This window comes from Nelumbo lutea, chromosome 3, assembly GCF_056320005.1.
Source record: "Nelumbo lutea isolate HS-2025 chromosome 3, American lotus-T2T, whole genome shotgun sequence".
In the NCBI taxonomy this organism is placed as follows: Eukaryota; Viridiplantae; Streptophyta; class Magnoliopsida; order Proteales; family Nelumbonaceae; genus Nelumbo; species Nelumbo lutea.
In genome coordinates, this window is record NC_142686.1 from 83417916 (window position 1) to 83443798 (window position 25883).

At 38.7% G+C, this 25883-nt stretch overlaps 1 protein-coding gene and 1 pseudogene across 1 annotated transcript; both read left to right on the top strand.

Annotated features, from left to right (window-relative positions):
• Positions 1-19480: 19480 nt before the first annotated feature.
• LOC148866126 (alpha,alpha-trehalose-phosphate synthase [UDP-forming] 5 pseudogene) lies at positions 19481-22302 on the top strand (annotated as a pseudogene).
• Positions 22303-24181: 1879 nt separating this feature from the next.
• On the top strand, positions 24182-24880 carry LOC148866127 (uncharacterized). Its single transcript, XM_088976407.1, has one exon. The coding sequence runs from the start codon at positions 24182-24184 to the stop codon at positions 24878-24880; it is 699 nt and encodes a 232-aa protein (XP_088832533.1).
• The last annotated feature ends 1003 nt before the right edge of the window (positions 24881-25883 follow it).

Genomic DNA, 25883 nt, shown 5'->3' on the forward strand with positions numbered 1-25883 from the left:
CAATGCACGGGCACCCACGTGGCTCGCGATGGGCTGTTTTGGTTTTGGTGCATTGCTGACCGTTGATCACCGTTGATGAGATCAATGGTCACGATTCAATCGGGTGTGATCAAGAGGCACAATTCAAAGTTAACAGTCACTAACTATTAACTACTTCTTAAACAGTCACTAGGTTTGAAATTGTGACTGTTCAATGTGCATTCTCTAAACCAGCACCTACCTTTTCTTCATACATCTTCACAAATTATTTATGGAGCATGAATTACACTCCAAAACACACAATTTCGAAATTCACTCTCTCTCTCTCTCTCTCAGTCCGGTCTGCTACAGGCTCACAGAAGGATTCTTTGGAGACTCTTCAGCTTTGCTGGTTGCGGATTCTCGCCCAATACTCTGTTGTATCCTGAGAATGAATTTGCATGTAACCCAATAGTAAACTCAGTAAAACTGAGTGGGGGCAAATAACGTTCCAAAGACAATGTCTTCGGACACGCCTCAGAGCTTCTCCTCAAAAGTTATAATGACCCCATTTTCTCCAACAATTTTAGAACGTTATTCTGCAATGGAGGTGGAAGCAAGCATGACTTCGATCAAGATGATGAACCAAGATCTTGTTCAACTAGACCAGTTCGATGGAGCAAATTTCAGCCGATGGCAAGACAAGATGATCTTCTTTCTGACCACACTGAAACTATACTATCTGCTAGACCCGAATTTGCAATCACTTCCTGAACCCACTGACAAAGACTCAAAAAACTAAAGAAGGAAAGAGCAAAATGAGAAAAGGACTCACTTTTGTGCCGAGGACACATACCGAATGCCTTATCAGACCGGCTCTACCACTTCTACAAGGAACTTACATCTCCAAAAGAAATCTAGACGGCCCTGGAATTCAAATACAAGGTGCAAGAAGCAGGTACGAATAAGTATCTTATTCCTGAATACTTTGATTGGTCAATTACATGAGAAATTGCACCTGCACACTTGATTGAAAATTCGATTTTTCTCTTACAAAACCGAATTTTGAACTTGTCCCACATTGGAAAATTATAAGTTTTGTTTTAGTATTTCAATAGGAGCTGATTTACACTCCTTAGAATTAGTAGAGGAGAGTATGGGGATTCGATACCGCGTAACGCAGGGGCACCCACGTGGCTTGCGATGGGCTGTTTTGGTTTTGGTGCATTGCTGACCGTTGATCACCGTTGATGAGATCAATGGTCCCGATTCAATCGGGTGTGATCAAGAGGCACAATTCAAAGTTAACAGTCACTAACTGTTGACTACTTCTTAAACAATCACAAGGTTTGAAATTGTCACTGTTCAATGTGCATTCTGTAAACCAGCACCTACCTTTTCTTCATACATCTTCACAAATTATTTATGGAGCATGAATTACACTCCAAAACACACAATTTCGAAATTCACTCTCTCTCTCTCTCTCTCAGTCCGGTCTGCTACAGGCTCACAGAAAGTTTCTTTGGAGATTCTTTAGCTTTGCTGGTTGCGGATTCTCGCCCAATGCTCTGTTGTATCCTGAGAATGAATTTGCATGTAACCCAATAGTAAAATTAGTAAAACTGAGTGGGGGCAAATAACGTTCCGAAGACAATGTCTTCAGACACGCCTCAGAGCTTTTCCTCAAAAGTTATAATGACCCCATTTTCTCCAACAATTTTAGAACGTTATTCTGCAATGGAGGTGGAAGCAAGCATGACTTCGATCAAGATGATGAACCAAGATCTTGTTCAACTAGACCAGTTCGATGGAGCAAATTTCAGCCAATGGCAAGACAAGATGATCTTCTTTCTGACCACACTGAAACTATACTATCTGCTAGACCGAATTTGCAATCACTTTCTGAACCCACTGACAAAGACTCAAAAAACTAAAGAAGGAAAGAGCAAAATGATAAAAGGACTCACTTTTGTGCCAAGGACACATACCGAATGCCTTATCAGACCGGTTCTACCACTTCTACAAGGAACTTACATCTCCAAAAGAAATCTAGAAGGCCCTGGAATTCAAATACAAGGTGCAAGAAGCAGGTACGAATAAGTATCTTATTCCTGAATTCTTTGATTGGTCAATTACATGAGAAATAGCACCTGCACACTTGATTGAAAATTCGATTTTTCTCTTACAAAACCGAATTTTGAACTTGTCCCACATTGGAAAATTATAAGTTTTGTTTTAGTATTTCAATAGGAGCTGATTTACACTCCTTAGAATTAGTAGAGGAGAGTATGGGGATTCGATACCGCGCAATGCACGGGCACCCACGTGGCTCGCGATGGGCTGTTTTGGTTTTGGTGCATTGCTGACCGTTGATCACCGTTGATGAGATCAATGGTCACGATTCAATCGGGTGTGATCAAGAGGCACAATTCAAAGTTAACAGTCACTAACTATTAACTACTTCTTAAACAGTCACTAGGTTTGAAATTGTGACTGTTCAATGTGCATTCTCTAAACCAGCACCTACCTTTTCTTCATACATCTTCACAAATTATTTATGGAGCATGAATTACACTCCAAAACACACAATTTCGAAATTCACTCTCTCTCTCTCTCTCTCAGTCCGGTCTGCTACAGGCTCACAGAAGGATTCTTTGGAGACTCTTCAGCTTTGCTGGTTGCGGATTCTCGCCCAATACTCTGTTGTATCCTGAGAATGAATTTGCATGTAACCCAATAGTAAACTCAGTAAAACTGAGTGGGGGCAAATAACGTTCCAAAGACAATGTCTTCGGACACGCCTCAGAGCTTCTCCTCAAAAGTTATAATGACCCCATTTTCTCCAACAATTTTAGAACGTTATTCTGCAATGGAGGTGGAAGCAAGCATGACTTCGATCAAGATGATGAACCAAGATCTTGTTCAACTAGACCAGTTCGATGGAGCAAATTTCAGCCGATGGCAAGACAAGATGATCTTCTTTCTGACCACACTGAAACTATACTATCTGCTAGACCCGAATTTGCAATCACTTCCTGAACCCACTGACAAAGACTCAAAAAACTAAAGAAGGAAAGAGCAAAATGAGAAAAGGACTCACTTTTGTGCCGAGGACACATACCGAATGCCTTATCAGACCGGCTCTACCACTTCTACAAGGAACTTACATCTCCAAAAGAAATCTAGACGGCCCTGGAATTCAAATACAAGGTGCAAGAAGCAGGTACGAATAAGTATCTTATTCCTGAATACTTTGATTGGTCAATTACATGAGAAATTGCACCTGCACACTTGATTGAAAATTCGATTTTTCTCTTACAAAACCGAATTTTGAACTTGTCCCACATTGGAAAATTATAAGTTTTGTTTTAGTATTTCAATAGGAGCTGATTTACACTCCTTAGAATTAGTAGAGGAGAGTATGGGGATTCGATACCGTGCAACGCACGGTTACCCACGTGGCTCGCGATGGGCTGTTTTGGTTTTGGTGCATTGCTGACCGTTGATCACCATTGATGAGATCAATGGTCACGATTCATTCGGGTGTGATCAAGAGGCTCAATTCAAAGTTAACAATCACTAACTGTTGACTACTTAAACAGTCACACGGTTTGAAATTGTGACTGTTCAAGGTGCATTCTCTAAACCAGCACCTACGTTTTCTTCATACATCTTCACAAATTATTTAAGGAGCATGAATTACACTCCAAAACACACAATTTCGAAATTCACTCTCTCTCTCTCTCTCTCAGTCCAGTCTGCTACAGGCTCACAGAAGGTTTCTTTGGAGACTCTTCAGCTTTGCTGGTTGCGGATTCTCGCCCAATGCTCTGTTGTATCCTGACAATGAATTTGCATGTAACCCAATAGTAAACTCAGTAAATCTGAGTGGGGGCAAATAACGTTCCAAAGACAATGTCTTCAGACACGCCTCAGAGCTTCTCCTCAAAAGTTATAATGACCCCATTTTCTCCAACAATTTTAGAACGTTATTCTGCAATGGAGGTGGAAGCAAGCATGACTTCGATCAAGATGATGAACCAAGATCTTGTTCAACTAGACCAGTTCGATGGAGCAAATTTCAGCCGATGGCAAGACAAGATGATCTTCTTTCTAACCACACTGAAATTATACTATCTGCTAGACCCGAATTTGCAATCACTTCCTGAACCCACTGACAAAGACTCAAAAAACTAAAGAAGGAAAGAGAAAAATGAGAAAAGGACTCACTTTTGTGCCGAGGACACATACCGAATGCCTTATCAAACCGGCTCTACCACTTCTACAAGGAACTTACATCTCCAAAAGAAATCTAGAAGGCCCTGGAATTCAAATACAAGGTGCAAGAAGCAGGTACGAATAAGTATCTTATTCCAGAATAGTTTGATTGGTCAATTACATGAGAAATTGCACCTGCACACTTGATTGAAAATTCAATTTTTCTCTTACAAAACCGAATTTTGAACTTGTCCCACATTGGAAAATTATAAGTTTTGTTTTAGTATTTCATTAGGAGCTGATTTACACTCCTTAGAATTAGTAGAGGAGAGTATGGGGATTCGATACCACGCAACGCACGGGCACCCACGTGGCTCGCGATGGGCTGTTTTGGTTTTGGTGCATTGCTGACCGTTGATCACCGTTGATGAGATCAATGGTCACGATTCATTCGGGTGTGATCAAGCGGCACAATTCAAAGTTAACAGTCACTAACTGTTGACTACTTCTTAAACAGTCACAAGGTTTGAAATTGTGACTGTTCAATGTGCATTCTCTAAACCAGCACCTACCTTTTCTTCATACATCTTCACAAATTATTTATGGAGCATGAATTACACTCCAAAACACACAATTTCGAAATTCACTCTCTCTCTCTCTCTCTCAGTCAGGTCTGCTACAGGCTCACAGAAGGTTTCTTTGGAGACTCTTCAGCTTTGCTGGTTGCGGATTCTCGCCCAATGCTCTGTTGTATCCAGAGAACGAATTTGCATGTAACCCAATAGTAAACTCAGTAAAACTGAGTGGGGGCAAATAACATTCCAAAGACAATGTCTTCAGACACGCCTCAGAGCTTCTCCTCAAAAGTTATAATGACACTATTTTCTCCAACAATTTTAGAACGTTATTCTGCAATGGAGGTGGAAGCAAGCATGACTTCGATCAAGATGTTGAACCAAGATCTTGTTCAACTAGACCAGTTCGATGGAGCAAATTTCAGCCGATGGCAAGACAAGATGATCTTCTTTCTGACCACACTGAAACTATACTATCTGCTAGACCCGAATTTGCAATCACTTCCTGAACCCACTGACAAAGACTCAAAAAACTAAAGAAGGAAAGAGCAAAATGAGAAAAGGACTCACTTTTGTGCCGAGGACACATACCGAATGCCTTATCAGACTGGCTCTACCACTTCTACAAGGAACTTACATCTCCATAAGAAATCTAGAAGGCCCTGGAATTCAAATACAAGGTGCAAGAAGCAGGTACGAATAAGTATCTTATTCCAGAATACTTTGATTGGTCAATTACATGAGAAATTGCACCTGCACACTTGATTGAAAATTCGATTTTTCTCTTACAAAACTGAGTTTTGAACTTGTCCCACATTGGAAAATTATATGTTTTCTTTTAGTATTTCAATAGGAGCTGATTTACACTCCTTAGAATTAGTAGAGGAGAGTATGGGGATTCGATACCACGCAACGCACGGGCACCCACGTGGCTCGCGATGGGCTCTTTTGGTTTTGGTGCATTGCTGACCGTTGATCACCGTTGATGAGATCAATGGTCACGATTCAATCGGGTGTGATCAAGAGGCACAATTCAAAGTTAACAGTCGCTAACTGTTGACTACTTCTTAAACAGTCACAAGGTTTGAAATTGTGACTGTTCAATGTGCATTCTCTAAACCAGCACCTACCTTTTCTTCATACATCTTCACAAATTATTTATGGAGAATGAATTACACCCCAAAACACACAATTTCGAAATTCACTCTCTCTCTCTCTCTCAGTCCGGTCTGCTACAGGCTCACAGAAGGTTTCTTTGGAGACTCTTCAGCTTTGCTGGTTGCGGATTCTCGCCCAATGCTCTGTTGTATCCTGAGAATGAATTTGCATGTAACCCAATAGTAAACTCAGTAAAACTGAGTGGGGGCAAATAACGTTCCATCGACAATGTCTTCAGTCACGCCTCAGAGCTTCTCCTCAAAAGTTATAACGACCCCATTTTCTCCAACAATTTTTGAACGTTATTCTGCAATGGATGTGGAAGCAAGCATGACTTCGATCAAGATGATGAACCAAGATCTTGTTCAACTAGACCAGTTCGATGGAGCAAATTTCAGCCGATGGCAAGACAAGATGATCTTCTTTCTAACCACACTGAAATTATACTATCTGCTAGACCCGAATTTGCAATCACTTCCTGAACCCACTGACAAAGACTCAAAAAACTAAAGAAGGAAAGAGCAAAATGAGAAAAGGACTCACTTTTGTGCCGAGGACACATACCGAATGCCTTATCAAACCGGCTCTACCACTTCTACAAGGAACTTACATCTCCAAAAGAAATCTAGAAGGCCCTGGAATTCAAATACAAGGTGCAAGAAGCAGGTACGAATAAGTATCTTATTCCAGAATACTTTGATTGGTCATTTACATGTGAAATTGCACCTGCACACTTGATTGAAAATTCGATTTTTCTCTTAGAAAACTGAATTTTGAACTTGTCCCACATTGGAAAATTATATGTTTTGTTTTAGTATTTCAATAGGAGCTGATTTACACTCCTTAGAATTAGTAGAGGAGAGTATGGGGATTCGATACCACGCAACGCACGGGCACCCACGTGGCTCGCGATGGGCTCTTTTGGTTTTGGTGCATTGCTGACCGTTGATCACCGTTGATGAGATCAATGGTCACGATTCAATCGGGTGTGATCAAGAGGCACAATTCAAAGTTAACAGTCACTAACTGTTGACTACTTCTTAAACAGTCACAAGGTTTGAAATTGTGACTGTTCAATGTGCATTCTCTAAACCAGCACCTACCTTTTCTTCATACATCTTCACAAATTATTTATGGAGCATGAATTACACTCCAAAACACACAATTTCGAAATTCACTCTCTCTCTCTCTCTCAGTCCGGTCTGCTACAGGCTCACAGAAGGTTTCTTTGGAGACTCTTCAGCTTGGCTGGTTGCGGATTCTCGCCCAATGCTCTGTTGTATCCTGAGAATGAATTTGCATGTAACCCAATAGTAAACTCAGTAAAACTGAGTGGGGGCAAATAACGTTCCAAAGACAATGTCTTCAGACACGCCTCAATGCTTCTCCTCAAAAGTTATAATGACCCCATTTTCTCCAACAATTTTAGAACGTTATTCTGCAATGGAGGTGGAAGCAAGCATGACATCGATTAAGATGATGAACCAAGATCTTGTTCAACTAGACCAGTTCGATGGAGCAAATTTCAGCCGATGGCAAGACAAGATGATCTTCTTTCTGACCACACTGAAACTATACTATCTGCTAGACCCGAATTTGCAATCACTTCCTGAACGCACTGACAAAGACTCAAAAAACTAAAGAAGGAAAGAGCAAAATGAGAAAAGGTCTCACTTTTGTGCCGAGGACACATACCGAATGCCTTATCAGACCGGCTCTACCACTTCTACAAGGAACTTACATCTCCAAAAGAAATCTAGAAGGCCCTGGAATTCAAATACAAGGTGCAAGAAGCAGGTACGAATAAGTTTCTTATTCCAGAATACTTTGATTGGTCAATTACATGTGAAATTGCACCTGCACACTTGATTGAAAATTCGATTTTTCTCTTAGAAAACTGAATTTTGAACTTGTCCCACATTGGAAAATTATATGTTTTGTTTTAGTATTTCAATAGGAGCTGATTTACACTCCTTAGAATTAGTAGAGGAGAGTTTGGGGATTCGATACCGCGCAACGCACGGGCACCCACGTGGCTCGCGATGGGCTGTTTTGGTTTTGGTGCATTGCTGACCGTTGATCACCATTGATGAGATCAATGGTCACGATTCAATCGGGTGTGATCAAGAGGCACAATTCAAAGTTAACAGTCACTAACTATTGACTACTTTTTAAACAGTCACAAGGTTTGAAATTGTGACTGTTCAATGTGCATTCTCTAAACCAGCACCTACCTTTTCTTCATACATCTTCACAAATTATTTATGGAGCATGAATTACACTCCAAAACACACAATTTCGAAATTCACTCTCTCTCTCTCTCTCTCAGTCCGGTCTGCTACAGGCTCACAGAAGGTTTCTTTGGAGACTCTTCAGCTTTGCTGGTTGCGGATTCTCGCCCAATGCTCTGTTGTATCCTGAGAATGAATTTGCATGTAACCCAATAGTAAACTCAGTAAAACTGAGTGGGGGCAAATAACGTTCCAATGACAATGTCTTCAGTCACGCCTCAGAGCTTCTCCTCAAAAGTTATAACGACCCCATTTTCTCCAACAATTTTAGAACGTTATTCTGCAATGGAGGTGGAAGCAAGCATGACTTCGATCAAGATGATGAACCAAGATCTTGTTCAACTAGACCAGTTCGATGGAGCAAATTTCAGCCGATGGCAAGACAAGATGATCTTCTTTCTGACCACACTGAAACTATACTATCTGCTAGACCCGAATTTGCAATCACTTCCTGAACCCACTGACAAATACTCAAAAAACAAAAGAAGGAAAGAGCAAAATGAGAAAAGGACTCACTTTTGTGCCGAGGACACATTCCGAATGCCTTATCAGACCGGCTCTACCACTTCTAAAAGGAACTTACATCTCCAAAAGAAATCTAGAAGGCCCTGGAATTCAAATACAATGTGCAAGAAGCAGGTACGAATAAGTATCTTATTCCTGAATACTTTGATTGATCAATTACATGAGAAATTGCACCTGCACACTTGATTGAAAATTCGATTTCTCTCTTACAAAACCGAATTTTGAACTTGTCCCACATTGGAAAATTATAAGTTTTGTTTTAGTATTTAAATAGGAGCTGATTTACACTCCTTAGAATTAGTAGAGGAGAGTATGAGGATTCGATACCGCGCAACGCACGGGCACCCCCGTGGCTCGCGATGAGCTGTATTGGTTTTGGTGCATTGCTGAACGTTGATCACCGTTGATGAGATCAATGGTCACGATTCAATCGGGTGTGATCAAGAGGCACATTTCAAAGTTAACAGTCACTAACTGTTGATTACTTCTTAAACAGTCACAAGGTTTGAAATTGTGACTGTTCAATGTGCATTCTCTAATCCAGCACCTACCTTTTCTTCATACATCTTCACAAATTATTTATGGAGCATGAATTACACTCCAAAACACACAATTTCGAAATTCACTCTCTCTCTCTCTCTCTCAGTCCGGTCTGCTACAGGCTCACAGAAGGTTTCTTTGGAGACTCTTCAGCTTTGCTGGTTGCGGATTCTCGCCCAATGCTCTGTTGTATCCTGAGAATGAATTTGCATGTAACCCAATAGTAAACTCAGTAAAACTGAGTGGGGGCAAATAACGTTCCAATGACAATGTCTTCAGTCACGCCTCAGAGCTTCTCCTCAAAAGTTATAACGACCCCATTTTCTCCAACAATTTTAGAACGTTATTCTGCAATGGAGGTGGAAGCAAGCATGACTTCGATCAAGATGATGAACCAAGATCTTGTTCAACTAGACCAGTTCGATGGAGCAAATTTCAGCCGATGGCAAGACAAGATGATCTTCTTTCTGACCACACTGAAACTATACTATCTGCTAGACCCGAATTTGCAATCACTTCCTGAACCCACTGACAAAGACTCAAAAAACTAAAGAAGGAAAGAGCAAAATGAGAAAAGGACTCACTTTTGTGCCGAGGACACATTCCGAATGCCTTATCAGACCGGCTCTACCACTTCTAAAAGGAACTTACATCTCCAAAAGAAATCTAGAAGGCCCTGGAATTCAAATACAATGTGCAAGAAGCAGGTACGAATAAGTATCTTATTCCTGAATACTTTGATTGATCAATTACATGAGAAATTGCACCTGCACACTTGATTGAAAATTCGATTTCTCTCTTACAAAACCGAATTTTGAACTTGTCCCACATTGGAAAATTATAAGTTTTGCTTTAGTATTTAAATAGGAGCTGATTTACACTCCTTAGAATTAGTAGAGGAGAGTATGAGGATTCGATACCGCGCAACGCACGGGCACCCCCGTGGCTCGCGATGAGCTGTTTTGGTTTTGGTGCATTGCTGAACGTTGATCACCGTTGATGAGATCAATGGTCACGATTCAATCGGGTGTGATCAAGAGGCACAATTCAAAGTTAACAGTCACTAACTGTTGATTACTTCTTAAACAGTCACAAGGTTTGAAATTGTGACTGTTCAATGTGCATTCTCTAATCCAGCACCTACCTTTTCTTCATACATCTTCACAAATTATTTATGGAGCATGAATTACACTCCAAAACACACAATTTCAAAATTCACTCTCTCTCTCTCTCTCTCAGTCCGGTCTGCTACAGGCTCACAGAAGGTTTCTTTGGAGACTCTTCAGCTTTGCTGGTTGCGGATTCTCGCCCAATGCTCTGTTGTATCCATAGAATGAATTTGCATGTAACCCAATAGTAAATTCAGTGAAACTGAGTGGGGGCAAATAACGTTCCAAAGACAATGTCTTCAGACACGCCTCCGAGTTTCTCGTCAAAAGTTATAATGACCCCATTTTCTCCAACAATTTTAGAACGTTATTCTGCAATGGAGGTGGGAGCAAGCATGACTTCGATCAAGATGATGAACCAATATCTTGTTCAACTAGACCAGTTCGATGGAGCAAATTTCAGCCGATGGCAAGACAAGATGATCTTCTTTCTGACCACACTGAAGCTATACTATCTGCTAGACCCGAATTTGCAATCACTTCCTGAACCCACTGACAAAGACTCAAAAAACTAAAGAAGGAAAGAGCAAAATGAGAAAAGGACTCACATTTGTGCCGAGGACACATACCGAATGCCTTATCAGACCGGATCTACCACTTCTACAAGGAACTTACATCTCCAAAAGAAATCTAGAAGGCCCTGGAATTCAAATACAAGGTGCAAGAAGCAGGTACGAATAAGTATCTTATTCCAGAATACTTTGATTGGTCAATTACATGAGAAATTGCACCTGCACACTTGATTGAAAATTCGATTTTTCTCTTACAAAACCAAATTTTGAACTTGTCCCACATTGGAAAATTATAAGTTTTGTTCTCAGTATTTCAATAGGAGCTGATTTACACTCCTTAGAATTAGTAGAGGAGAGTATGGGGATTCGATACCGCGCAACGCACGGGCATCCACGTGGCTCGCGATGGGCTGTTTTGGTTTTGGTGCATTGCTGACCGTTGATCACCGTTGATGAGATCAATGGTCATGATTCAATCGGGTGTGATCAAGAGGCACAATTCAAAGTTAACAGTCACTAACTGTTGACTATTTCTTAAACAGTCACAAGGTTTGAAATTGTGACTGTTCAAGGTGCATTCTCTAAACCAGCAACTACCTTTTCTTCATACATCTTCACAAATTATTTATGGAGCATGAATTACACTCCAAAACACACAATTTCCAAATTCACTCTCTCTCTCTCTCTCTCAGTCCGGTCTTCTACAGGGTCACAGAAGGTTTCTTTGGAGACTCTTCAGGTTTGCTGGTTGCGGATTCTCGCCCAATGCTCTGTTGTATCCTGAGAACGAATTTGCATGTAACCCAATAGTAAACTCAATAAAACTGAGTGGGGGCAAATAACGTTCCAAAGACAATGTCTTCAGACACGCCTCAGAGCTTCTCCTCAAAAGTTATAATGACCCTTTTTCTCCAACAATTTTAGAACGTTATTCTGGAATGGAGGTGGAAGCAAGCATGACTTCGATCAAGATGATGAACCAAGATCTTGTTCAACTAGACCAGTTCGATGGAGCAAATTTCAGCCGATGGCAAGACAAGATGATCTTTTTTCTGACCACACTGAAGCTATACTATCTGATAGACCCGAATTTGCAATCACTTCCTGAACCCACTGACAAAGACTCAAAAAACTAAAGAAGGAAAGAGCAAAATGAGAAAAGGACTCACTTTTGTGCCGAGGACACATACCGAATGCCTTATCAGACCGGCTCTACCACTTCTACAAGGAACTTACATCTCCAAAAGAAATCTAGAAGGCCCTGGAATTCCAATACAAGGTGCAAGAAGCAGGTACGAATAAGTATCTTATTCCAGAATACTTTGACTTCACCATGTACGACCATAAACCCATAATAGAGTAAGTTCATGAACTACCGGTGATAGTCAACAAAATTCGATCCCTTAATATCATCCTTCTTGAATCTTTCCAAGTGGGAGCAATAATTGCCAAACTTTCACCCTCTTGGAAGGATTATTGGAAGAAGCTTCTGCAAAAGGCTGAAGAACTTACCTTGGAGAAAATTCAGCAACACCTTCGTAATGAATAAGAGTCTTGGCTTAGAGATTGTAGGGATAAAACCCCGGCCGGTATGCTGAATTCTAGGTCAATTTTGTGGAAAACGGATCGAAGAAGACTAACCCTACATTACAAGTAAAGAAGAATGATGGGAATTTCAAGAAAAGCAACAACAAGAAAGGATCCTGTTATGTTTGTGGAAAGAAGGAGTATTATGCCCGAGTCTTCCGACATCGCAAAGGTGGAACCAAGTCTGCAAACATGGTAGAAGACAATCTAGTGGCCATGATTACTGAAGTCAACATGGCAGAATCATCATCTGGATGGTGGTTTGATTCAGGCGCCACAGTCCATGTTTGCAAGGACAAGTCATTGTTCAAAACATATGAAGAAGTGACTGATGGATACGAGATACAGATGGGAAACTAAACGTGTGCCAAAGTTGCTGAAAGAGGTAGCGTAGAGTTGAACTTCACCTCCAAAAAGACACTGACTCTCCTGAATGTTCTCCATGTTCTTGACATTAGAAAGAATTTGGTTTCAATAAATCTTGTTTGTAAGAGGGGATTCAAAGTTGCCTTTGAAAATGATAAACTAATCCTATCCAAGAATGAGATATTTGTTGGAAAGGGATATAGTTGTAATGGTATATTCAAATTAAGTATTAATGAAGGAAAAGTTTCTGCTTATATTGTTGATTCTTTCTCTTTATGGAATGATAGATTAGCACACTTGAATTTTAAATCCATAAAGAACATGAGCAAACTTGGTATAATTGCTTACAGTAATGAATCAACTGAAAAATGTGAAATATGTGTAAATTCTAAAATGGCTAAGAAACATTTTTCTAGTGTTGAGAGAAATTCTCAACTTCTAAAACTAATCCATTCTGACATCTGTGAACTCAATGGTGTATTAACTAGAGGAGGTAAGAGATACTTCATAACATTTATAGATGACTTTTCTAGGTACACCTATGTCTACCTTATGAGAACTAAGGATGGAACCTTTGACATGTTTAAACTATATAAGACTGAAGTTGAAAATCAACTAGAAAAAAAATTAAAATCCTTAGAAGTGATAGGGTGCTGAATACTTTAAAAATGAGTTTAATTCTTTCTGTAATGAATTTGGAATAATACATCAGTGTTCTGCTCCCTATACCCCTCAACAGAATGGTCTGGCTAAAAGGAAAAATAGAACACTTACAAAAATGATAAACTGCATGTTGTTAAAAGCTAATGCACCCTTAAACCTGTGGGGGAAAGAACTCCTAATAGCCTGCCATGTATATAACAGAATTGTTTCTAGAGTTAATGACAAATGTCCATATGAATTATGGACAGAAAGAAAGCCTAATTTAACATATCTAAAAGTGTGGGGGTGTTTAGCATATTATAGAGTTCTAGATCCTAAAAGAACCAAGTTAGAATTCAGAGCTAAGAGAAGTATGTTTGTCGGATATGCAGAACATAGCAAGGCTTATAGGCTTCTAGACTTAGAGTCCAACATAATAATTGAAACTAGAGATGTTGAATTCTTTGAAAATAAACTGTGTTCTGAACCTACAGAAAGTGAATCCATAGAAAATGACAGAGAAACTCAAATCTTAATACCTGTTGATAATAATGAGATTGAAAGAAGAAATGACAAAACGGTAACACTTACAGTAGGACTTAAAAGAAGTCAAAAAGAAAGAACAGAGAAACACTTAGGTTCAGATTTCATCTCTACTAAGTCAATTGTATTTTTGGTTGAGGCTGATAGAAAAGATTTTAAATAAGATACCTATTGTCCTAAACATTGAAAATGATCCAAAAACCTACAATGAGGCCATGACCTCTAGAGATGCTACATTTTGGAAGGAAGCTATAAATAATGAAATGGATTCAATAATGTCAAATAACACATGGGTACTAGTAGACATGCCTCCGGGATCAAAATCAATAAAATGTAAATGGGTGTTTAGAAGAAAATACAACACTGATGGAACTGTACAAACTTTTAAGGCTAGATTGGTAGCCAAAGGATTTAGTCAAAAGGAATAGATTGATTACTTTGACACCTATGCACCAGTAGCTAGAGCAACTTCTATTAGAACACTCATAGCATTAAAATTCATTTATCACTTATCTGTTCACCAAATGGATGTTAAAACAACTTTCTTAAATGGTGATTTAAATGAAGGGGTTTATATGAAACAACTAGAAGGATTTGTTCTTCCTAAAAATGAGAAGAAAGTCTGTAAACTGGTTAAATCACTATATGGATTAAAACAAGCACCTAAACGGTGGCATAAGAAATTTGATTTTTGCAATCTAGCTCTTGGCTTTAAACATAATAGTGTTGATAGATGCATCTACTCAAAATTCATTGAAAATTATGGAGTAATTGTGTGTCCTTATGTTGATGATATGCTTATTGTGGCTACAAATATGGTTGGCATAAATGAAACTAAAAACTACTTATCTTCTGTCTTCAAGATGAAAGATTTAGGAGAAGTAGATACCATATTGGGAATAAAAGTTAAAACGCACAGTAAGGGCTATGCATTAAGCCAATCACATTATATTGAGAAAGTACTTGAAAAATTTAAGCATTTAGAGTTTAAAGAATATAACACGCCATATGATTCTAGTCTAAAGCTAATAGAAAATACTGGTAGAGCAATTGCACAACTTGAGTATGCTAGTGCAATAGGAAGCTTGATGTATGTTATGCTTTGTACCAGACCTGATATTGCATTTGTAGTAAGTAAACTCAGTCGGTTTACAATTAATCCCGGTGCAGAGCACTGGAAGGCAATTGGGAGAATTCTTGGGTATCTCAAGAGAACCTTGGAACTTGGCTTGTTTTACTGTGATTATCCAGTTGTACTAGAAGGGTACACTGATGCAAATTGGATTACCGGTAATGGATATAACAAGTCCACATCTGGATGAATTTTCGTCCTTGGTGGGGGTGCAATCTCTTGGGCATCCAAGAGACAAACTTGTATATCTCACTCGACCATGGAATCCGAATTCATAGCCTTAGCGACTGCTGGAAAAGAGGCTGAATGGATTAGGAATTTATTATTGGATATAAAACTTTGGCTTAGTCCTGTGCCTCCAATTTCCATTTACTGTGATAGTGAGGCAACTCTGTCAAGGGCCTATAGTGGTACCTACAATGGTAAGTCCAGACATATAAGTCTGAGACATGAATTTGTTAGGCGACTGATTCAATATGGAATCATCACTATAACCTATGTGAGGTCAAGTAAAAACTTGGTTGATCCTCTTACCAAGGGTTTGGCCGGAGAATTGGTAAGAATGACAACTAAAGAGATGGGATTAAAACCATTTACTTAATCACCTATAATGGTAATCCAACCTGAATTGAAAAGCCATCAGTTTTGGTTTTAATGGGTAACAACAAGTTACAACAATGTGACTGTTAGCAGTGACATTGAGAAATTTTCCATCACAACATAAACAGTGTTGTCCGTTATGATGAAAGGTTAAGATAAACTCTTAATGAAGTTCTGAAATATGTCAAATAACGGAGCACATAGTGGAACTTCACATATGTGAATATAGAAGTGGTGCCACTTCTCATGAAAGTTTGGGTTTGCTCTCGGAATTGTTCATGAAATTAGGAAAGAAGCACATGGCCATAACACTACTGAACAAAACTTGAAACTCTTGCAAAGACTAGACATTTTTGTGTGTATGGGTGTCTCTGGTCTGTCTTGAGAATAATTGATTTAATGTCTTACCACCAATGACTTTGACAAGGCTCTAAGATATCTATACTAACAAAAGATTTAAGTTGATAAACACCTTTATATGCATAGTTGCGTCATAGTAGTTTGGATTGAGAGAGAACTATGTAATTGATCAATCAATGTGGGGGATTGTTGGATTTTAATCTCATAAGAGATTAAATCCAATGGGTTTGATTGGTTAATTACATGAGAAATTGCACCTGCACGCTTGATTGAAAAATCAGTTTTTCTCTTACAAAACCCAATTTTGAACTTGTCCCACATTGGAAAATTATAAGTTTTGTTTTCAGTATTTCAATAGGAGTTGATTTACACTCCTTAGAATTAGTAGAGGAGAGTATGGGGATTCGATACCATGCAACATCCGCGCACACATGTGTGCTCGTGTATGTGGCGCAATGAGGCATTTTAGAGGCGCACTTTGCTCGCATGCACCCTCGTGTTTCGCGATGGGCGGCTTTAGTTTTGGTGCGTTGTTGACCGTTGATCACCGTTGATGAGATCAACTGTCACGATTCAATCGGGTGTGGTCAAAAGGCACAATTCAAAGTTAACAGTCACTAATCGCTAACTACTTTTTAAATAGTCACAATGTTTGAAATTGTGACTGTTCAAGGTGCCTTCTCTAAACCAGTACCTACCTTTTCTTCATACCTCTTCACAAATTATTTAAGGAGCATGAATCAGACTCCAAAACACACAATTTTGAAATTCACTCTCTCTCTCTCAGTCCGGTCTGCTACAGTCTCACAAAAGGTTTCTTTGGAGACTCTTCAACTTTGCTGGTTGCAGATTCTCGCCCAATGCTCTGTTGTATCCTGGGAACGAATTTGCTTGTAACCCAATAGCAAACTCAGTAAAACTAAGTGGGGGCAAATAATGTTCTAAAGACAGTGTCTTCAGACACACCTCAGATCTTCTCCTCCAAAGTTACAGTGACCCCATTTTCTCCAACAAGTCTTCTATTCTAGAACATTTTCTCTACTTTGCATGGACCCAAAGTTGGTTGAAGCTACAGCCAAAACCTAATAGCCTCTAATGACATGTTACTAAAATATTGCACATAATGATTAATATTGTGCTCTGAGTTGGTTGTCATCAACTTATGAACTTCCGGTGTCTATCTATCTAAGATGTATATGTATATTATGAACTTCCAGTTCTAAATACAGTTTAATGGGTCACACCACTACATATGCATTTTGTATCTCTATCTAAGATAAGGTAAAGGTATGAGATGTAAATCAGAGCAGCAATAAATTTAGTGTTAAGAAAAACAAGCAGAAAATCAGATAATAATGTTCAAATAAATAGAGAAGAGAAAAATAAATATGGAAATAATATGGTTTTGATCCAATTGGCTTCCAGAGATTTGTAGGTCTTTCCCACTGCTACCAACAGTGTTCAAATAAATAGAAATAGTAGGATTAGTTCAGCTACAGAAATTTTGGTCGCACGCCAAAAATTTACTGTCATAAGGACCAATTTTCTAGGAATGTTGGAAGCATAGGTTTTACAGCATGATGAAATTTTCTATGTAAATTTGGAGGCAGCCTTGGTGGAATTATTAATTAACATATCCTTTGTGAAATGAATGTCATCAACAACTGTAGTCTTCAAATACAAACATAATGTAAGGATCTGTAGAGATGCACAGGGGCTGTTATCATTTGGATTTTGAACTATCTAGGAAGAAAGGAATGTAACGATCTTTAGAGGTCAAAAGCATAAAAAATAAGTTGTTATTGAATGTATAATGGTCAAAGTGGTGTATGGGACTATGATCTTGCATATCCTTTCAGATTTCATTATGGTTGATATCTTTAGAAAGTGGAGGGAAATCTGAGATACCTTGAAGTTCCCTTGAAATTAGTCCATGCCCACATTTGTGTTGCACCTTTCCTCTACGTTGAAAGCCCTTAGATACCTAGAAGATTCAAAGATGACAAAACATCAAAAAATTATTCATTTTGTCATGCTATTGAAAGGAAGTCAACCACATAATTCAGAACATTCAAGCCATAATAGATTATTTTTTGGGGTTTGAGAAGGAGATTCTAGTGGGTCAATGAAGTTAGATTGCCAGAGTATAGCTTCATTAATCACAAGAAGCCTTATGGGTAACCCCTTCTATATGATTCTTATAATAATCTTTAGAAAATGGCATTAAAAAGACCATGAGTCAGACATAACTTACACGTTTTACAATTACAAATGAAAGCCCCATAAGAACAATAACTTCACCTGCAAACCCCATAAGAACAAAGCAGGACGTCTTTAGCTTTAGAGTTGAAAATTGAGGCACTTGAAAGTGGGTTAGCTTTTCAAATTTCCCTTTGACCTACTCTATCCAATAGCCATGTGACAAGCCACATGTTGATGAAAGATTATTATTATTTCATGGTTATCTCTATGCAACAACTTCACACACAATCATTTACTTTTTTTTAAATGATTATCTATTTATATTTATTTTCTATACAAGAAAACGTATTTGATTGTTTACCGGAAAATGTTTTATGCTTAGAGATATAACATTATTAGATTTTTCTGGATCCTAATTCCAGATCTTACTAGGTCAATGGATATCCATTTGACCCAATATAGACTGGATGACCAAGTGGTTAGATCCTTGATTAATATGACACTTGTCTCAAATCTGATGGGGGCATGAATTATACTATAGGTGGGGCCCACATGGGTCCCATTTGGACTACACCGACAACCCACAAACCAACCACCAACTTGAGAAGACCATTTGTCCAATGGGTGGAGGTTTGAAGGCTGGTGACCTTGTTGGAGCCTTTTAAGTCTAGGTGTCAATGCTCCCCTCATGCATCACTGTCCACATGTCAGCCTAGTCAGTTAGGGTGTCAGCCACCTAGCTTGTTTTGCTTGCATACCCCTTGTGGGGCCCACACCAAAATAATAAAAAGAAAAAACAAAAATAAATGAAATGTCAAGAACCCAATAAAAATAAAATAGGAATAGAATATTAGGATAAAACGTATATAAAAAAAACAATAAAATCAAAAGTTAAAAAAAAAAAGAGAAAATTTTGAAATAAAAGGGATAGGGAGGCTAGGCACAATTACACCAAGAAGGAAATCGAAGAAATAATAATAAAATACTAATGAAATAAAAAATAATAATAATCAAAATTCAAAAAAAATTAAATTCAAATTCAAATCATTAATAAAAATAACAAAAGAGAGGAAAAAAATTAAATAAATAAACATAAGGGGGCAAGTTTGAAGGAAAACGAAAAAAGAGGGTAGAACAAAAAAGAGTTGGAAATATTAGTTAAGCACACACAACAGAAAATTAAAAAAATTGGAAAAGAGAAAAATAAAAAGCAATATGATAGTAACAAAAAGAAGGAAAAAAAAAACCTAAAAAAAAAAAGAGAAAGGGAAAGAAACACACACAGCAACGTCCTCAATGGCAATGAGCTTAATTGTGTAAACTGGGAAATAAAGGAGGCAAAGGACTTCTCTGCATATTCAAATAGCCAGGAGTTTTTGTCATTCTCCACAATGGTTTCAAGATCACATTCCAATCTTTTGGACCTTGTCTCTGGTGATTCTCCATCCTTTGGTCGAGTGGGAAAGAGGCTTCCCAGAGTGATGACTGTGGCTGGGACCATGTCTGAATTAGATGATGACAATGGCAATAGTGTCAGCTCGGATGTGCCATCTTCTGTGTCTCATGAGAGGATGATTATTCGGGAAACCAGCTTCCACTCCGGGTGCACCGAAGGTCTGATGGTAATGGAGGATTGAATTTCAGCTGGGATGAGGATTCCCTCCTTCTGCGACTGAAGAATGGCCTTGGCGAAGATGTTGAAGTCGTCTACATCGGTTGTTTGAGAGAGAAGATTGACTTAAGTGAACAGGATGATGTTGCGTGGACACTATTTGTGACCTTTAAATCTAGGTGGGCGTTTTGATCGATCTCTCTGGCAAGCTTATGTTTCTGTCAACAAGATTTTTGCAGACAAGGTAATGGAAGCGATAAGTCCTGATGATGATTTTGTGTGGGTGCATGACTACCATTTGATGGTGTTTCCAACCTTTTTAAGCAAAAGTTTTAATAAGGCACTTCCTTTCATGCTGTAGTAGAATGTTAGGCCTTGTTTATCAGTCTAAACAGGGCTACATTGGGCTTGAATGCTATGGTCGCGCTGTCAGCATTAAAATTCTTCCTGTTGGGATTCATATGGACCAACTTCAATCTGTTATGAACCTTCAGAAATTGAAGCTAAGGTTGCAGCATCACAGGATCAGCTTAGGGATAAAATGATGTTGCTTGGTGTGGATGACATGGACATCTTCAAAGGGATCAGCTTGAATCTGTTGGCTATGGAACAGTTGCTTATACAGCATCTTGATTGCAGGGGGAAGGTTGTGTTGGTTCAAATTGCAAACCCTGCCAGAGGCCGAGGGAATTATGTTCTGGATGTTCAATCTGAGGCTTATTCCACAGCAAAAAGGATCCATGAAACATTTGGGCGGCCAAGCTACAAACCTGTAATTTTGATTGATGCCCCACTTCAGTTCAATGAGAGAATTGCCTATTACATGATCGCTGAATGCTGTCTCGTTACAGCAGTAAGAGATGGAATGAACCGCATACCCTATGAATACATTACAACCCGTCAGGGGAATAAAAATTAGATAAAACCTTGCAATTGGGTTCATCGTCCCCAAAGAAGAGCATGCTAGTGGTGTCGAGTTCATTGGATGCTCACCATCACTCAGTGGGGCCATCCGTGTGAACCCATGGAACATCGATGCTGTGGCTGAAGCTATGGACTCTGCCTTAGTCACTCCTGAACCTGAGAAAAAATTACGGCATGAGAACCACTATAATTTCAGGAAGCTTTCAGTTGAGCTATATAGTTTCTGCTTACAAGAGAACCAAGAATTGGGCAATTCTCCTAGATTATGATGCTGCCATGATGCCACAGACATCAATTAACAAAACCCCAAATCCTGAGTCAGTCAATATCTTGAACAGCTTGTGCGGAGACCCCAAGAATGTAGTTCTCCTGGTTAGTGGAAGAGACAGAAAAACTCTTACGTATTGGTTTTTTCCTTGTGAAAAGCTAGGACATGCAGCAGAGTGTGGCTACTTTATGAGGCCAAATCATGATGGAGAGTGGGAAACTTGTATCTCTGTGGCAGATTTTGACTGGAAGCAAGTAGCAGAGCCTGTGATGAAGCTTTACGCTGAGACAACTGAGGGTTCTACAATAGAAAGCAAAAAGAGTTCACTGGTTTGGCACTACCAGCATGCGGATCAAGATTACGGACCATGCCAGGCTAAAGAACTTCTTGATCACCTAGAAGGTGTTTTTGCCAATGAGCCAGTCTCTGTGAAGGGTGGCCGACACATTGTTGAAGTTAAGCCTCAGGGTGTCAGTAAGGGTGTTGTAGCTGAACGCCTCTTAGCAACAATGCAACAGAAGGGGATGCGTCTTGATTTTTTTTACTGTGTATTGGTGATGATCGATCAGATGAAGACATCTTTGAGGTGATTACTAGTGCTATGGTGGGCCCTTCTCCCTCTCCAGTGGCTGAAGTGTTTGCGTGCTCTGTTGGTCAGAAGCCGAGTAAGGCTAAGTATTATTTAACAGATACGACTGAGATAGTTAAAGTGTTGCAAGGCCCTGCTGCTACTTCAGATCAATCAGCAAAGAGTAGTTCTCAACTTTTTCAACAAGTTATGATTGATTGAAGACCGATCCTGAGCTCTGTTTTGAAGATTTTATTGTTCTTCCTTCAATTTTAGCAATGTTTTCTCAACTGAATCCGGTGTAGGTTGAGGTGGAAGCTCCAGATCAGCTGAGAGGAGCTCTTAGCCCTGAGGTCTGGGTCATGGGTTTGGTTCTTATTTGCCATTAGAATATTGTTCTGCTTCACTCTTGTTGCATTTGTATAATCTGTATTGTTTATAGGCAATTAGCATTCAATTTCTTCTTCGGGGTTCAGCACTGCGATGTATATATTTTCTTTTCCATATCCACTGATGATCGGTATGCATCGATGAATACTCATTAGGCATTGAGGAGCCAGGTTAATCATATAATCCACAGCTAGGAGTTTCTGAAAAAAAGAAAAGAGAGAGAGAGAGAGAGAGAGAGAGAGAGAAGAACAATAAATAAAGTAATAAAGTAATAATAAAAGATATATAAATAAAAACAAAAAGGTCAAATAAATAAATAAATATAAAAAAAGATTAAAAAAAGAAGAAGAAGAAAAGGAAAAAGAGAATAAAAGGACAAGGACTCCATAAGAGGAAAGTAATGAATAGGAGAATAAGAAAGATCCCTCATAATATAATGAACAATAATAATTTTCAAACAAATTGGAATAAATATCAAGAACATGTTCATACAATGCTTCAAGAAAAAAAATGATGATAAAAATAAAAATGTATAAATAATAAAAAAAGGGGGTGGGGTAAAAGAGCAAATTCTTGAAAAATCCAAAATTAATATGTTAAAAAAACAAAAAAAACAAAAAAGGATTGAAAATGTTAATATAAGAAAAATCAAAATTAAAAGAATATATAACAAAATAAGGAATTAAAAAAAAGCAAAAATAGAAATACAAACAAAATAAAAAAATAAAAAATATGTGAAAAGAAGGGAAATATCAAGGAATAAAAAAATCATAATTTTAAAACAACATTAACAAAAAATTTTTTGAAGAAAGAAAAGTGCAAAATTTAATTAATAAAAAATAATAAAATCAGAAGAATAAAAAAATAAAAAAAGAGAGAGAGAAAAATATAATAACAAAGAAAGGTAATGTAAATAGGTCAAATAAAATGACAAAAATATTCCTTTGTATGCTCGGGTGAAACATGTGTGCTAGTTGGTAATGATTGATTGCATTCTTCTTTAAAGTAGAAATTAAAATAATAATAATAATGAATAATAAAATAATAGTAATAATAATAATAATCTGAGTTATTTTCTCTTAAACTTGTAGTAATCTAAGTAAATTGCTCAATACAAGTGTTTCGATTTGAATCAAGGATTCTCCCAAGTTTTTGGTGCGTTTTGAAATTTTTTTCCCAATTTCTTGTTTTCACAATAGAGGTCCACTTCATTTGCAATCATGCCACATTTTGCATTTCCTTCAGCCTAATTGGCTATAGAGGCATTAGCGGCTTTTCCAGCCATTCTTGAGCCACTGTCCTAAACTGCTTCTCATTATCATCCCTATCTTGCTCATTCCCATTCTAAGCAGCTGGAGCAAAAACCAACATCCATCACTCTCACCTCCTTAACATCCTTTTTTCCATTTTTACCCTTAGACTCTTTGGTTAGATGACCAGTTCATAGCAGCCTACCTTTCTCATAGGTGGCTGCTCCACTCCTAGCTTCATGCATACTTTTTTATCTGCCTTGATGTTCACCCCATTTGGTTCTGAACTAGGGGTAGACTGGTTTTTACTGTTGTTTTCTCGATGTTTTGTTGGCATTGCATGGTTTTCACATACATTTAGCATTCAACATATCCCATCTTAGTTGCCTCAGGTAAAACTTTCCACTACATAGCCCTTAGCAGTTTTCTCATTCCTTTTAGTTGTCCAGATTTTAATAAAAACCATAAAAGGCAAATAAAGCAAAAGAGGAAAAACAAAATACAAAATAAAAGATGAAATTGCTAATCACATTTCTAAATCAAAGAGTTTCTTTAGGACCATGGCATCTAGTTCCAAGAAGATTAAGACATCGGATCCGGAATATATCATGTTACTGAGATTAGGGGATCCCAGAGAATTGGACATTGAGACAGATGATCAACATCAGCATTCAGCAAGCACAGCCTTGCCACTGAGCATAGTTCCCATCCATAAGGATATAGCCTGATTAAAGCAAGATCTGCAAAAATTAAAGCACATTCAGTCCCCTTCTACACCAGATTTCAATGAGATGTGCATATACCCAAGGTTGGAATTACCAAAAGGGGTTAAAATCCCAGAATTTGAGAAGTATGATGGAAGAAGTTGTCCTAGGGTGCATCTGAGCATATACTGTGGAGAGATGTTTCAACTCAAGGCAGATGAGAGAGTCCTCGTTCAGCTTTTTGAACATAGTTTGGAGGGTGAAGCACTAGCATGGTTCACATTGCTGGAGGTAGATAAGAAGAAGACTTGGGATCAGGTGGCCACAACTTTTCTAGAGCGGTTTGATTATGGCATAGATCTGGCTCCAATAAGAGAGACATTAGAAGGCGTCCAAAAGGCACTCGAAGAATGTTCCGCAAAATACGTGCACCGATGGAGATCCATTGCTGCTCAGTTGAAGACTTCCATTCCTTTGGAAGAAATGATTGAATTGTTTCTAAGGACTTTAGAGCCATCTTTCTCTACATTCATGAAGTATCAAGATTTTAGGGATTTTAAGGGCATAGTCACCGTTGAGAAGAGAATTGAGCATGACTTGCGATCAAGAAGCCATTGTTCGGCTACAGGCCCTCCACCATCTCAGGAAGTGAGTGAAGTGCAAGCTGCCTGTCAACAAGTCAAACCTTCGAGTCATAAGCATCCTGCTTCTCCCTTCCAAATAGATAGACAGGTTAAAAGAAAGTTTACTCCGCTCTCAGTGCCACTTTCTAAGTTACTTCCTTAATTGGTACAAGAAGGACATTTGGTTCTACTTCAGCCAAAACCAGAGATGTAGGAGCATTCTATGCTCCAAAGCCACTCCCCTAAGGGTTTAGATTGAATAAATTCTGTGATTACCATTAGATGCTTGGACATCCTACCGACCAGTGTGTTCCTCTTCAGTTTGCAATATAGAATCTTATTGACAGTGGAATCTTCCAGCCTTAACAACATACCACATGTTTTTCTCATTTGTTCTTTTTGTGTTCATTTTTCTATTGTTTTTAGTCAAGGTTGTAAATAACTAGAACTACGCTCAGTCTAATCCCTCATGAGGGGTACGCAGGCGGCCTGGCCAGTGGCGCTTGGATTCGACCAGGATAATAAAAAAAAATAAGGTCTCATAATCATGTGAATTTTATGAACAACCTTAGGTTGCCTCCCTTATAGGTTACGACCCACCTTGGCCACACATTCAATGCATCATTTTCTGGCAGTTCATTCATGCCACCAATGACGCACACACATACACAGGGTTTCTCATCACATTTCATGCGTGTGGTATCTATTCTTCGAGGTCCAATGCTCCTTGGGATGAAAAATAAAAAGGGAATGCAAGAAGACATGCTGCCAATGCACTTTAATAATTGCATGATTCATCATGAAATCATCTTGTCATCATCTCCTTTTCCATCCATTTTGCATCTTGTATAATAATTTCAGCTTCTCTGGCATGGTGTTTTGTTTAGGAAGATGCCTACTCTTGCAAATGATCGGTTTATTACCTGCCAAGAGTTTGAAGAGCTCAAGAAAAGGATGGTGGCCTTGGATTCTAAGATGAATCTATTATTATCTCAAGCTGGGGCAAACCCATCACACATACCCCCATATGGCGTACCCCTGTCCTTGCTGGCCTTTGTGACATCTGTACCCGCTCCCACAGTCTGTAGACCACCACTTCAACCAGTATCCCCCTCCCGTCAACCCCCAATTTATGGATGTTCATCTAGTACACTAACTAAGAAACC

Excerpts from the sequence above, each read along its gene's own strand:
- LOC148866127 (XM_088976407.1), top strand. The coding sequence starts at position 24,182 with ATGTGCATATACCCAAGGTTGGAATTACCAAAAGGGGTTAAAATCCCA.